The 13,815-nt window shown below is 46.2% G+C and overlaps 1 protein-coding gene across 4 annotated transcripts in view; it reads right to left on the reverse strand.

Annotated features, from left to right (window-relative positions):
• The window catches only part of SBF2 (SET binding factor 2), a 191,079-nt gene that overhangs the window by 68,750 nt on the left and 108,514 nt on the right, over positions 1–13,815 (reverse strand). For all 4 annotated transcript variants that reach the window (XM_072118838.1, XM_072118841.1, XM_072118840.1 and 1 more), the window contains exons 15-17: positions 13,460–13,569; positions 10,029–10,178; positions 2,167–2,235 (exon numbers count right to left, since the gene is read on the reverse strand). In XM_072118838.1, coding sequence (XP_071974939.1) covers positions 2,167–2,235; positions 10,029–10,178; positions 13,460–13,569 — 329 coding nt within the window. The remainder of the gene's footprint in view (positions 1–2,166; positions 2,236–10,028; positions 10,179–13,459; positions 13,570–13,815) is intronic.

The raw sequence follows: 13,815 nt of genomic DNA on the forward strand, positions 1-13,815 counted from the left end.
CCCCCATTTTCAAAAGTTCAGCCTTCGAACTATTAAAAACAGCTTTTTAGGGAGATCTTTAACCCTTTGAGCGCTACATAGTAATTAAAACGGAGATAAAATTTAGAATGGTCTAATTTTGTGAGTAATACGTTCATTTAGCCCGAAAATTAACACCTTTCCAAAAGATAAAAAGAGAAAACCCACCATACAATTTGTTATGCAATTTCTCCCCACATGTGGCCGTTACTTGTTGTATGGGCGCACAGCGAGGCGCAGGAGGGAAGGTGCGTCCTGCAGCTGTCAGTTTTATCCTTTAGAACTTTTTAAGTTTAGTGGATTTTAGTTTTCTCATGGCCGCTCTTTGTAGGCTATAAAATGTTAGTTTTTCCATTAGTTGGGGTCATGACAGGTAATTTTTTTTTTGCGGGATGAGATGTATTCTCCAGTGATACCACTTTTGTGGTTGGTATGTACTATTGTTGAAAACATATCTTATATATTTTGACTTTTTTGGGTGTTCACCTTCTAGACTTATAACCATCTTATTTTTATTCTATGGGTCAGTAGGATGACGTGGATATCATACTTAGATATTTTTTCTTAAAGAGGACCTGTCACCCGGAAAAAACACCCCCAACAAATTAGCCTCCCCCTCATCCTGTCCCCAGCCCCTTTATATTTATTGAATTTTTATTAAAATTTGTGTTTTTATACTTAGTTTTAAACAATCCGACCTCTTATCAAACAAGAGGTGGGATCGTCATACAAGTCTCCTGGTTGTCGGCCGTATTCATGAGGGGGCCGGCCGACACCCCCCCTTCACGCCTCTGACACTAGGGGACCTGTAAGAATCGCCGGCAGCAGCGCATGTATTGTGCTACATGCGCCGGCCGAACATTCAACCAGCTCTGTGAATAAGCCCCACTGCGGCTGCTGTCAGTGTGGCATAACATAGGGAGCTGGTCGATGGTTTGTTTTTTTTGCTAGGATCAAAAAAACAGAATTACTCCAAAATGATCGTGGTGCATTACTACATTACTTTACACTAGAATCATTCTGGAGCAGATGTGTTTTTTTTATCACTTTTTATTGCTTTTTTGGGGATTAAATGGGTATAAATCATATTTTTGGAGTGTTTTTTTATAGTTTAACGTGCGGGTTCAATATTGATTTATTTTTATTCTACGGGTCGTTATGGACATGGTAATATTATATGTGTGGGGATTGCTTCATGATTTTGACCTTCACATTATATGTCATTTTATGTGTTAATGGGGATTTGGGGCAGAATTATAAATTTATTTTTTATTGAATACAATTTTTTTTTATTTTTACACTCTTCCACCATGGGTGATGAACAAGCAATCATCTGATGATAATATCCTGAACACAGATGTATTGCGGGGTATTAGCTCAGTCAGTCTATGCATAGGTTGGTGCTGTGCTTTTCAGATGACATCACAAGACAGGATCTTATAGGCACTGCCTGCGGACAGCCGTGGGGTCCTGATTGGTCCTTAGGGCTGCCATAGAAACGACCAGCGTCCCTGAAGACCCCGCCCAGGGGAGTTCAGGGGAGATAGTGGGAAAGTGATCCCCAGCAGCCAAGGCAAACACCACGGTAGCGCAGATCACGACATTAAACAGGTTTAACACCTGCACTCAGAGCTCACTCTGACTGCAGGTTTACTGCAGGTTAGTTACAGCAGACATCCCGTGTTGTACGATGCCGGCCCAGCGCTCTGCAACCGCTAAGAGGTTAAAGGAGTTGTACCAAATGTTCAAGTTAGGGCATAGGAAGTTGATAAAAGTTCAAAGTTAAAAAAGTTTGCCTGCTGTGATCCCCATCGGTCACAAGCGAAGGACCCCTGGCGGTCCGGAGAATGAGGGTCCTGTTCTAACCAAGTGGAAGGACAGACATGCATTTAATAGTATGGGAGTGTGCGAGATTGTTGGAAATACCCAAGGACTGTGTTTGGCAATTTCTGCCACTCCCATACAATTGAATGGAGCTGATGGATGCATGCGTGACCTGCTGCTCCACCCATTAGTGAATGGGACCCCCAGCTGTTTTCGTAGGGGTCTGAGTGTTTGGACCCCCACCAATCAGCTTGTTATCCACATGGTACAACCCCTTTAAGTAATTATTCAGAATATACAAGGGAGTTATAATGAAACACTCACCCGACAGAAGGCAGTGACAAGAGGCAGAAGCTGCGCCGCGATGTTATATTCTTCGAAGCTGGAGCAATCCTGGAATAAAAGAGACAAGAAGCTGGATGAAGAGGATTATCTAAGATTATGGAGAGGATAACAGACATGTAACCTGTAATAAGGCAGTGGCAGGAGGTAATATCACTACAGGGGTGTGGGGATCCAGGACACATGACAAGCAGCCATCCGGCGGCCATGACACTTGTAGGACGGTCCTATATCCGTCTGGTATATGATGGTATCAGAGCTTCGGCGGCGCTGATGGATGGCCTGGCCGCGGACTCCCCAGCAGGACACCAGTAAACATCTTTTACGAGATTTTCCGCTCCCCCATGAGGAAACAATTACCCACCTATGAGGGTGACGCAGGACCCGCCGGTAAACATCCCAATCATCTCATTATTCTGCCTCATAAACTATTTCTGCTCCTTCAGTACTTTCCATGGCAGATTTGGAAACATGTTTGTGCATCTTAAGACTCATGTAATATGGCTGTGAATACAAATGGCAAGGCCTTCTAGGGCAGAGGTCACACTGGAGACAAGTGGGGTCAAGTGGTCCTAACACTGTCCAGGTATTGGTGACACAGTGACATGATACCAGACACCAGAAACCATTGACACCAACCACAGTGAGGATGACCAGAGCGAATGACATGGAATAACAGCAAGAGTGACCATTGATCACAGCCGATGGCGGCGAGGGGCCACAGCCGATGGCGGCGAGGGGCCACAGCCGATGGCGGCGAGGGGCCACAGCCGATGGCGGCGAGGGGCCACAGCCGATGGCGGCGAGGGGCCACAGCCGATGACAATGAAGCTCAAGAGACCATTGCAACATATTAAGAACCGATTCCAATACTAATGATTGGACAAGAGATGACAAGTCATAGTGACATGGGATGACACAATATGAGTGACAGCAGTAATGAAGAATGTGACAACGGATGATAATGATGAAAACAATGAACATGTGATGTGACCACAGACCACATGAGTAGCTTTATAAGAATTGATGACGTCTCTCACAACACTTGGCACATTACACTTTTCCTTATAATTGTGCCCTCGTCTGCGGGGTGCAGCTCCGCGGGGAGATTGCGGAACGTGTGACTAGACTCTATTCTGTCTGCCGTCACATCTGACTCTTCTTAAGTCGGGATGCCAGGCGTGTTTGACATGGGGCCCCAGCTTATAAACCTCAGTAAAGTGTGTCAATGATCTTCTGAGGAAATGGTTGAGATGCCAGGCTCCCCCCTTACCCCCCTGACACTTAGGTCTCACAGCGGGGTCTCATCCGCAGGGCCCTTAACCATCGGCAGCTGTGGCATCGCCTCCTCTTTAGCGTTTCTCTTCATTATCGGGCAGGTGTCACGGAAAACAAGGCACAAGAATCCTATTATTCCGACCGATCAGGAATGTGCTGAGTAATCGCTGCGTCAGTGGCTGCAGAAAAGTTGTAAAACTTTGGGAGAGCGAGAACAGGAATTCACAAGAAAAGCCACTGTACTGCCGCCAAATTATACAGACAGTGGTGACGAGTAATGGCGGTGATATTGTAGCATAATAATGCAGGATGTGAGAAAAGCTGGGTGCTGGAAGCTGTAATGGTGACTATAATGACTGTCATACAGCTTTCCCAGGGTCCTGAATGGAACGTATCAGACATCACTACACTGCATCACAAAAAAAACTAGCGAGGCAAAGTCTATACCAGTGATGGCGAACCTTTTAGAGCCTGAGTGCCCAAACTTCAACCAAAAGCCACTTATTTATTGCAAAGTGCCAGCGCAGCAATTTAAGCAGTAATTTATTTCTCCTTGTTCTTAGACAACTTTCAGTCATTCAGCCTCCTAAGGACACTAACGCAGTTGAATGGAGGGCAAATTCACCTATCATTGTAGGAAGATTCTATAGGAAGATTCTTTGAGTCCTGTCTGCTGAACTTCATGCTGGGGAGATGGCCCGAGTGCCCACAGAGAGGGCTCCGAGTGCCGCCTCTGGCACCAGTGCCATAGGTTCGCCACCACTGGTCTATACCCATGGCAAAGCTGCAGTACCCATCATACTGACAGTCTCCCGGCTTTACCAGAAGCCTGAATGGCAATAGACTGAAAGAACTGAAGATGTAAATGCAGCCAAGATTCAGCTTTCCCAGACTACATAATGTAACAGTATATAACCAGGTGATGTATTGGAATCACCGATGTAATACAGGGCTTGAAAAAAGCTGGGTGCTGGCTCCCTTTTGTAGCTGTGACAGTGCCTATGATTCAGCTTTCCAAGACTGATAGTCCTTTAGCAGGTGATGGATTGTTACCTACAATGCTGCACATGGGAAAAGTTGTCATTGTGAATATACTGGCTGTCACTCAGCTTTTCCAGGCTCCAAAAAGTAACCGTTGTATTGCTAGACATATAAGGACCCCTGCAATGCTTGACACGAGAAAATTGGTAGATGTAAGAGTGACCTTGTTGGCTGCCATTCAGCTTTCCCAGAGTCCGATATGTGCAGTCATTCTGATTGCTACTCATCTTTCCACAGCCCATGAATGATAAAACGCAATATGTGGCAGAATATGAGAAGGTGATACAATATGGCCATTCAGGACCCTGGAAGAGCTGTGTCAGTGATAACTTTGTGGGCACAGCTAGGTGGCGTCCATCACATTAGGATAATACAAGGTGAGGCCAGTCGGCGATTACACGGAGGAATCCGAGATATGATCGCACCGCAGGCTCAGACACATAAACCTCTAGACAGGGAGAAGTCTGTCTTCCATTACACACAGGACGGCAAATGCTTCTCATTACAGAGCTATTTGTATAGAGGGAAAAGTCAGGAGCACAAATCACTCCAGTTACCTCTCTGAGCCGCGGAGGATGACCCCCAACATGGCAGCGGCCGGGAGGCTTCCATGGAACGTAGTAATTCCTTCAGGATTTCATCAGGAGATTTTTGTGTCACGTGTTATCAATGCAACTCGCTGCTGCTGGTCATATATCACATTGCCTCAGCTCCATGTATACAAGTAGGATTCAATTCACTGACAGCAAGCACAAATTGCTCTAGAACTTTTTGGATTGACAGGAAAACACACCCTCTGCTATGCCCAATGTAAAGGAGTTAGCTCTAGTTGTAAAGTTCTCCACGTAAGCAGGTCCACATTAAGAATCCATACATAGAAGAATCCTACAACTTTGGAATGTGTTACTTTGTCAAGATTTCTGCTTGCTGTAAGTGAATGGAAACAGCCACAGACTGATATAACCGGATATGTGACACAGGATACATCTCACAGCTGAGTGTTTGCTACAATTGTATCTAGGGGATAAACAGCAGAGACATAATACTGATACAATGTATCACTATAAAGATGCCGGATCACAGGACCAGACAGAAGTGAATAAAGCAGGAAGCGCAGAGTCAGCAGAAGGGGGGGGGGGGGGGTTTATGGCATTTCTTACACTTCCAGGAATCGGAGATATTAGCGGTAAGTAAGTAAAGTGACCGTAAAGCGCAGACCTGAGCGAGCGGATCGCTTATCAGCAAAGGCTAAGTATAGAAAATCTGAGTCACCAACTAAATATAGAACAATGCGAGGCCACGGAGCGCCGTAAACACGTGGACGCCGTGCGCTGAAGGGTCTGTATTGTTCGCCCGAAGCCGCAACGGGAAGGAGCTAATCCCAGCCCACCCCTTAGTACAGAGTCTGGATCACAATCCTATTACAGAAACCTCAGCGCACAACCCGGCAGGAGCAGCTCAAATGTTTTGGACTTGCTTTCCATAGAGTTTCCACGATCTCTAATTCCACAGCCACCAAATATCCCTGACGTGAATCTATATTGTCCGTGGAATTTCTCTACGGATTTGTATGTATCCATCATAGGAACATTGTAACCACTTGTGCAAATTCCGAGCAGGAGGATTGTAATATCTCTCCCCTCATTGGTGGAAAGCGAATCCAAAGCAATCCGGGAGAAAATCCAGGGAAATCTGCATTCCTGGGATTCATGGCAGGGCCGGATCAGATGCAGAATCCAGGATTTGCAGGGGAACTTCCATACCAGTGAATTTGGAATCAATGGATTTTCTAAATCTGCAGCAAATTCAAGATCAGAAATTCTGGGTGATATCCCATGAAAAACTACAATTTATTCAAGTTCAAAGTAGATTTTTGGGGGTGGATTTTTTTTTTTTTTAGGGAGCAGGTCTCCATATAATCCCATCCTGGATTATCAGACCTGTGAGATTTTTGGACTAGAAGGAATGTCTAGACTCGGATTAGATGCGGGGTGTGCGAGTTCTGAGGATGCACCACAATTTATCCCCGATGCTGGGGGTGCAGGTCCTGGGAGTGAGAGCAACATAATAAAGACACAAAGACCTCATACAGGAGAAGGGAATCCCCAATGTTATCAAATCAGTCTCTAACGTGACCTTGTCCTCCCCCTGCCTAATCCTCTGTGTCCAAAATATAAGAGCCGCGCACATCCCTCTCCTGCACAGTAATTCCTATGACCTTGAATGTGCCGATACACTGCATATCAGTGTAAGCCTTAGCTCTCTAAATCGTGGTCTCTATTCCCTGGAAGCAAGCAGGGATCTTGAACTTGATCATTAACAATTACAATGTTCAAGCTGTAGAATTGCACTGGTCTGGCCCTATAGAAGGATGTTCTGACCGTGCAAAGCTGCAGACAGTGTTAGTTACAGCAAAGGAGAGCCGTTTCCTCACACTGCTGCGCTCTTAGTTCTCTGCATGGAACTGCAACACAGCCCCTTTAATCTGCTGCGTAATAATGGCTTCATGGACAAACTGGCTACAACTTACAGCAGCTCAATGCAGGGAGCACAGATCACAGCAGTGTGAGGACACGTCCTGAGTGCACTGGATGACTATAATTGTATATTTTACAGTCCTGCTGCTACTAACTACATACACAAAGGTCGGATTATATATATGTCCAGGGACAATATCTAACACTGACTGTGGAGAGCACAGAGAACAGCAGTGGTACATACTCCTGACAGGTCCCTTTAATGGCACCTCCTGTGCATAATCCACGTCGGGGTAACATTTACTTATGGATGATGATGTTGTGTTTTCATTAAGCAACGAGATGTGATACAAGAAATATCCTAACTGCATCAGAAGATCCCATTGTTTAGCTGCCAGTGAGATGATAAAACGCAGCTTTAGATGTGACTGGAGCATAACGAATAAGATAAGTATTTGCTGAGTGATTGTGTATTATTTTCAGCTGGGAGCAGTAAAATTATTATTATTATGCTCTCAATTTGCGGTTATCTTTATGTAGGGGATGTGTGTCCTTCTGGGTGGGGGGCTCCGACACTGGCAGGGGCTGATCAGGGGATGAGATAGCCGCTTATCTCGGGAACGCTGCGGCGGAGATGTCCGATCTCTTAGTAAACACATATTACAGATGGTAAACATCATAAGGAACGTTCCCAGGATGGAATAAAAATGTACGGAATGAAATGCCCCCCCCCCCCCATTATAGTCTTGGAAGGGGGTCAATAAATAGCCATAAATCTATCAGTAATTAAGAGGCAGATTAAAGGAGGGAATGCACAGACGAGGCCAATTACTGCGCGCGGATAATCCCACTGCTTATATCATCCCAGAGATCCAGCCATGACCGCAGCTGCCGCTTACAGCACCGACCCATAGGTTCTGACAACCAGGGCACATCAGCACCCACTGAGGTTGTTACCCTCCGTCCAAAGATCATGATCATTATGTAAATATGTAGCGAATGTCCTGTCAAAACTTTACCGTTTTTGGCTTTAAAGGGAACCAGCCACAACGGATTTTACCCCTATTAAACTGGCAGCCCCCTCAGGTAAGGGATGAAATGTCCTTTCTAAAATTTCCTCTTTTATGTAAAATCTATATTAAAAAAACCTCCTCCAAAGTGCAGAGAATAGTCATATTTTAACCGAGAAGAGGCAAGTTTAGTAGCTACAGGCGGAGAGTCAATTCAGACACTGCTATCTTCTGTTCTATAGCACCTAAAAAAGATGCTTCTGGTGTCATATTAAAGATAAGAATCCCATCTTTTGGATCACATTACGATTGTGGTTCTGTGGTCTAAAGACAGTTAAAGACATAGGCAGGAAGTGAGAGGGTAAGTTCTGTAACTCACAGAATTGCATACTTCCAAAAGTAACATGGTTTACCGTCTATACCGTGCATTTTGTAAATGACAATACTCCAAAGTTTCCAAAGCTTCCCATGTAGATGCAGAAGGATATGATGCGGTAGGTGCCAGTGACTCCCTGCAGTTTACCGTCGGGCCCAGCTAGTTTCCTGTAGGGGCGCAGCTAGTTTCCTGTAGGGGCCCAGCTAGTTTCCTGTAGGGGCCCAGCTAGTTTCCTGCAGGGGCCCAGCTAGTTTCCTGCAGGGGCCCAGCTAGTTTCCTGCAGGGGCGCAGCTAGTTTCCTGCAGGGGCGCAGCTAGTTTCCTGTAGGGGCGCAGCTAGTTTCCTGTAGGGGCGCAGCTAGTTTCCTGTAGGGGCGCAGCTAGTTTCCTGTAGGGGCGCAGCTAGTTTCCTGTAGGGGCGCAGCTAGTTACCTGTAGGGGCGCAGCTAGTTACCTGTAGGGGCGCAGCTAGTTACCTGTAGGGGCGCAGCTAGTTACCTGTAGGGGCGCAGCTAGTTACCTGTAGGGGCGCAGCTAGTTACCTGTAGGGGCGCAGCTAGTTACCTGTAGGGGCGCAGCTAGTTACCTGTAGGGGCGCAGCTAGTTACCTGTAGGGGCGCAGCTAGTTACCTTGTAGGGCGCAGCTAGTTACCTTGTAGGGCGCAGCTAGTTACCTTGTAGGGCGCAGCTAGTTACCTTGTAGGGCGCAGCTAGTTACCTTGTAGGGCGCAGCTAGTTACCTTGTAGGGCGCAGCTAGTTACCTTGTAGGGCGCAGCTAGTTACCTTGTAGGGCGCAGCTAGTTACCTTGTAGGGCGCAGCTAGTTACCTTGTAGGGCGCAGCTAGTTACCTTGTAGGGCGCAGCTAGTTACCTTGTAGGGCGCAGCTAGTTACCTTGTAGGGCGCAGCTAGTTACCTTGTAGGGCGCAGCAAGTTACCTGTAGGGGTGCAGCAAGTTACCTGTAGGGGTGCAGCAAGTTACCTGTAGGGTGCAGCTAGTTTCCTGTAGGGGTGCAGCTAGTTACCTGTAGGAGCACAGCTAGTTACCTTGTAGGGCGCAGCTAGTTACCTTGTAGGGCGCAGCTAGTTACCTTGTAGGGCGCAGCTAGTTACTAAATAGGGCGCAGCTAGTTACTAAATAGGGCGCAGCTAGTTAATAAATAGGGCGCAGCTAGTTAATAAATAGGGCGCAGCTAGTTACTAAATAGGGCGCAGCTAGTTACCTGTAGGGGCGCAGCTAGTTACCTGTAGGGGCGCAGCTAGTTACCTGTAGGGGCGCAGCTAGTTACTAAATAGGTCGCAGCTAGTTACCTGTAGGGGCGCAGCTAGTTACCTGTAGGGGCGCAGCTAGTTTCCTGTAGGGTCGCAGCTAGTTACCTGTAGGGGCGCAGCTAGTTACCTGTAGGGGCGCAGCTAGTTACCTGTAGGGGCGCAGCTAGTTACCTGTAGGGGCGCAGCTAGTTACCTGTAGGGGCTCAGCTAGTTACTAAATAGGTCGCAGCTAGTTACCTGTAGGGGCGCAGCTAGTTACCTGTAGGGGCGCAGCTAGTTACCTGTAGGGGCGCAGCTAGTTACCTGTAGGGGCGCAGCTAGTTACCTGTAGGGGCGCAGCTAGTTACCTGTAGGGGCGCAGCTAGTTACCTGTAGGGGCGCAGCTAGTTACCTGTAGGGTGCAGTTTATCATTCGGATGATGTAGTCGAACTGCTGATGGTTGAGGATGGTCCTGTTCTCCTTCACATGGAGGCCGAGCTCCTCCGTAAGACATTGTCTCGCAGCTTTCCCCTTTAGTGCACGGAGAGCGGCGGGCAGCGTCTGGAAAGACGTCAGGATTGTTACATACAGATGACACTTCATTTTAAGTAACCATTGGGCACCATAGAAGTCAGTATCAGCAAAACAGCAGTGTGAGATATTGTCCAGCAGGGATGTGTAATGATACTGCTGTGTATGTTCTTAGGTGCAGCAGAACTGTGAAATATGGATATATGTTCCAGGATTGTAGCCTCACACAGCTGCGCACTGTGCTCTTTGCAGCCATGGTTAGGTATTGTTCGTGGAAAGATGTGTAATCAAACCTTAGTGTATCTTATTAGTAGCAGCAGGAATGTGATATTTAGATTTATATTCCAAGATTGTACCATCTCCAAGGGGCCATGTCCTCACACAGCTAAGCACTTACCTCTCTGCATTGATCTACTCTGCAGCCCCTCCTCTCAGATCTCAGTGACTGCTGTAGTATTCATCTAGAGAACAAATGCAGCTTTCATGCATAGGGAAAGGTGATGTAGGGTAGCAAAGTGCAGAGAGCTAAAAGCACAGCAGTGTGAGGACAAACCCACAATCGTGGAATATAAATCCATATTTCACAGTCCTGCTGCTAACAACATACACAAAGGTATGATTACACATCTCTCCATGGCAATTACCCAACACTGTCTGCAGAGAGCACATAGCACAGCAGTGTGAGGAAATGTTTCCAGTACACATGGAGACACTCCTAGAAAATAAATCCAGATTTCACAGTCCTGCTGCTACTAACTACATAGAGAATAGTACGATTACACATTTATCCATGGACATAACCCAACACTGGCTGCAGCTCTGTAAGATCAATCCTGCTATTGAACCCTTACATATTTGATTAGTCCCAGACTCCAAAACAGGAAAGGCATGCTGGGAATTGTAGTGATATAACCATCACCAATAAGTCAGAGGTCGCGGTTCCCAGACTACACACAGAATCGCATAGTTTCCATAGTCGGATGTCTAGAGGACAAGTTGTGAGATGAGATTTATTTGATGTCTATTATAGGAAGTGACAGACGAGATATGAGAGAGTTGGCAGGAGATCTCACGGGGAACAGGAACGACACATTCCAGGAATAGCGCAGGAGGCGCAGCCCGACATGACGGGGGAACATCAATAGCACCGCACTGGATGGACGCCCGGCAATGAGATGGTCAAACATGTGGCTCCATTATTGTACCAGACCCCAGGCACAGCAATGTGTCCCTGACACTGAACAGCAGAAGTGCCGCTATTATAGACATCTCCTACAGGGAATACCACCCAGCCGTACCAGATATCTGACCAATCCAGGAGTATAATACAAGATGTAACTCAGGATCAGTACAGGATAAGTAATGTCATGTATGTACACAGTGACTGCACCAGCAGCAGAATAGTGAGTGCAGCTCTGGAGTATAATACAGGATGTAACTCAGGATCAGTACAGGATAAGTAATATCACGTATGTACACAGTGACTGCACCAGCAGCAGAATAGTGAGTGCAGCTCTGGGGTATAATACAAGATGTAACTCAGGATCAGTACAGGATAAGTAATGTCATGCATGTACACAGTGACTGCACCAGCAGCAGAATAGTGAGTGCAGCTCTGGGGTATAATACAGGATGTAACTCAGGATCAGTACAGGATAAGTAATGTCATGTATGTACACAGTGACTGCACCAGCAGCAGAATAGTGAGTGCAGCTCTGGGGTATAATACAGGATGTAACTCAGGATCAGTACAGGATAAGTAATGTCATGTATGTACACAGTGACTGAACCAGCAGAATAGTGACTGCAGCTCTGGAGTATAATGCAGGATGTAACTCAGGATCAGTACAGGATAAGTAATGTCATGTATGTACACAGTGACTGCACCACCAGCAGAATAGTGAGTGCAGCTCTGGGGTATAATACAGGATGTAACTCAGGATCAGTACAGGATAAGTAATGTCATGTATGTACACAGTGACTGCACCAGCAGCAGAATAGTGACTGCAGCTCTGGAGTATAATGCAGGATGTAACTCAGGATCAGTACAGGATAAGTAATGTCATGTATGTACACAGTGACTGCACCAGCAGAATAGTGAGTGCAGCTCTGGAGTATAATACAGGATGTAACTCAGGATTAGTACAGGATAAGTAATGTCATGTATGTACACAGTGACTGCACCAGCAGAATAGTGAGTGCAGCTCTGGAGTATAATACAGGATGTAACTCAGGATCAGTACAGGATAAGTAATGTCATGTATGTACACAGTGACTGCCCCAGCAGCAGAATAGTGAGTGCAGCTCTGGGGTATAATACAGGATGTAACTCAGGATGCAGCTCTGGGGTATAATACTGGATGTAACTCAGGACCAGTACAGGATAAGTAATGTCATGTATGTACACAGCACCAGCAGCAGAATAGTGACTGCAGCTCTGGAGTATAATGCAGGATGTAACTCAGGATCAGTACAGGATAAGTAATGTCATGTATGTACACAGTGACTGCACCACCAGCAGAATAGTGAGTGCAGCTCTGGGGTATAATACAGGATGTAACTCAGGATCAGTACAGGATAAGTAATGTCATGTATGTACACAGTGACTGCACCAGCAGCAGAATAGTGACTGCAGCTCTGGAGTATAATGCAGGATGTAACTCAGGATCAGTACAGGATAAGTAATGTCATGTATGTACACAGTGACTGCACCAGCAGAATAGTGAGTGCAGCTCTGGAGTATAATACAGGATGTAACTCAGGATTAGTACAGGATAAGTAATGTCATGTATGTACACAGTGACTGCACCAGCAGAATAGTGAGTGCAGCTCTGGAGTATAATACAGGATGTAACTCAGGATCAGTACAGGATAAGTAATGTCATGTATGTACACAGTGACTGCCCCAGCAGCAGAATAGTGAGTGCAGCTCTGGGGTATAATACAGGATGTAACTCAGGATCAGTACAGGATAAGTAATGTCATGTATGTACACAGTGACTGCACCAGCAGAATAGTGAGTGGAGCTCTGGGGTATAATACAGGATGTAACTCAGGATCAGTACAGGATAAGTAATGTCATGTATGTACACAGTGACTGCCCCAGCAGCAGAATAGTGAGTGCAGCTCTGGGTGTATAATACAGGATGTAACTCAGGATCAGTACAGGATAAGTAATGTCATGTATGTACACAGTGACTGCACCAGCAGCAGAATAGTGAGTGCAGCTCCGGAGGATAACACAGGATGTAACTCAGGATCAGTACAGGATAAGTGACGCCATATATATACACAGATGTGGGAGAAATTACCTTTTCAGTTTCCAGTATTTTGTTCTCGAATATATATGAGATGCAGTTTCGTACAACCTCCAGTCTTCTCGCGCTGTTGAATACCGTGCTAGCTTTGTCTACAATGGAGACTGAAAGAGAGGAGAAAATCAGGGCACCGTAATAAAGTGTAAGCTCTGTGGCCAAGGCTGAATGTGTACAGTTGGTTACCATGCGGTGCCGCTCACCTTACTATGGCTTGAAAACCTGCCTATATCACACTGTAAGGAGTCTTATGGGCAGTATCGGAAGTGAGTGCCGGTGCTGAGAGGGTTAACAGCGGGACGGACAGCCGCTGTATGGATTGTGTTAAGCATTTATGGGTCTCGAGATTCCCA

This window comes from Engystomops pustulosus, chromosome 7 (genome assembly GCF_040894005.1).
Source record: "Engystomops pustulosus chromosome 7, aEngPut4.maternal, whole genome shotgun sequence".
NCBI lineage: Eukaryota > Metazoa > Chordata > Amphibia > Anura > Leptodactylidae > Engystomops > Engystomops pustulosus.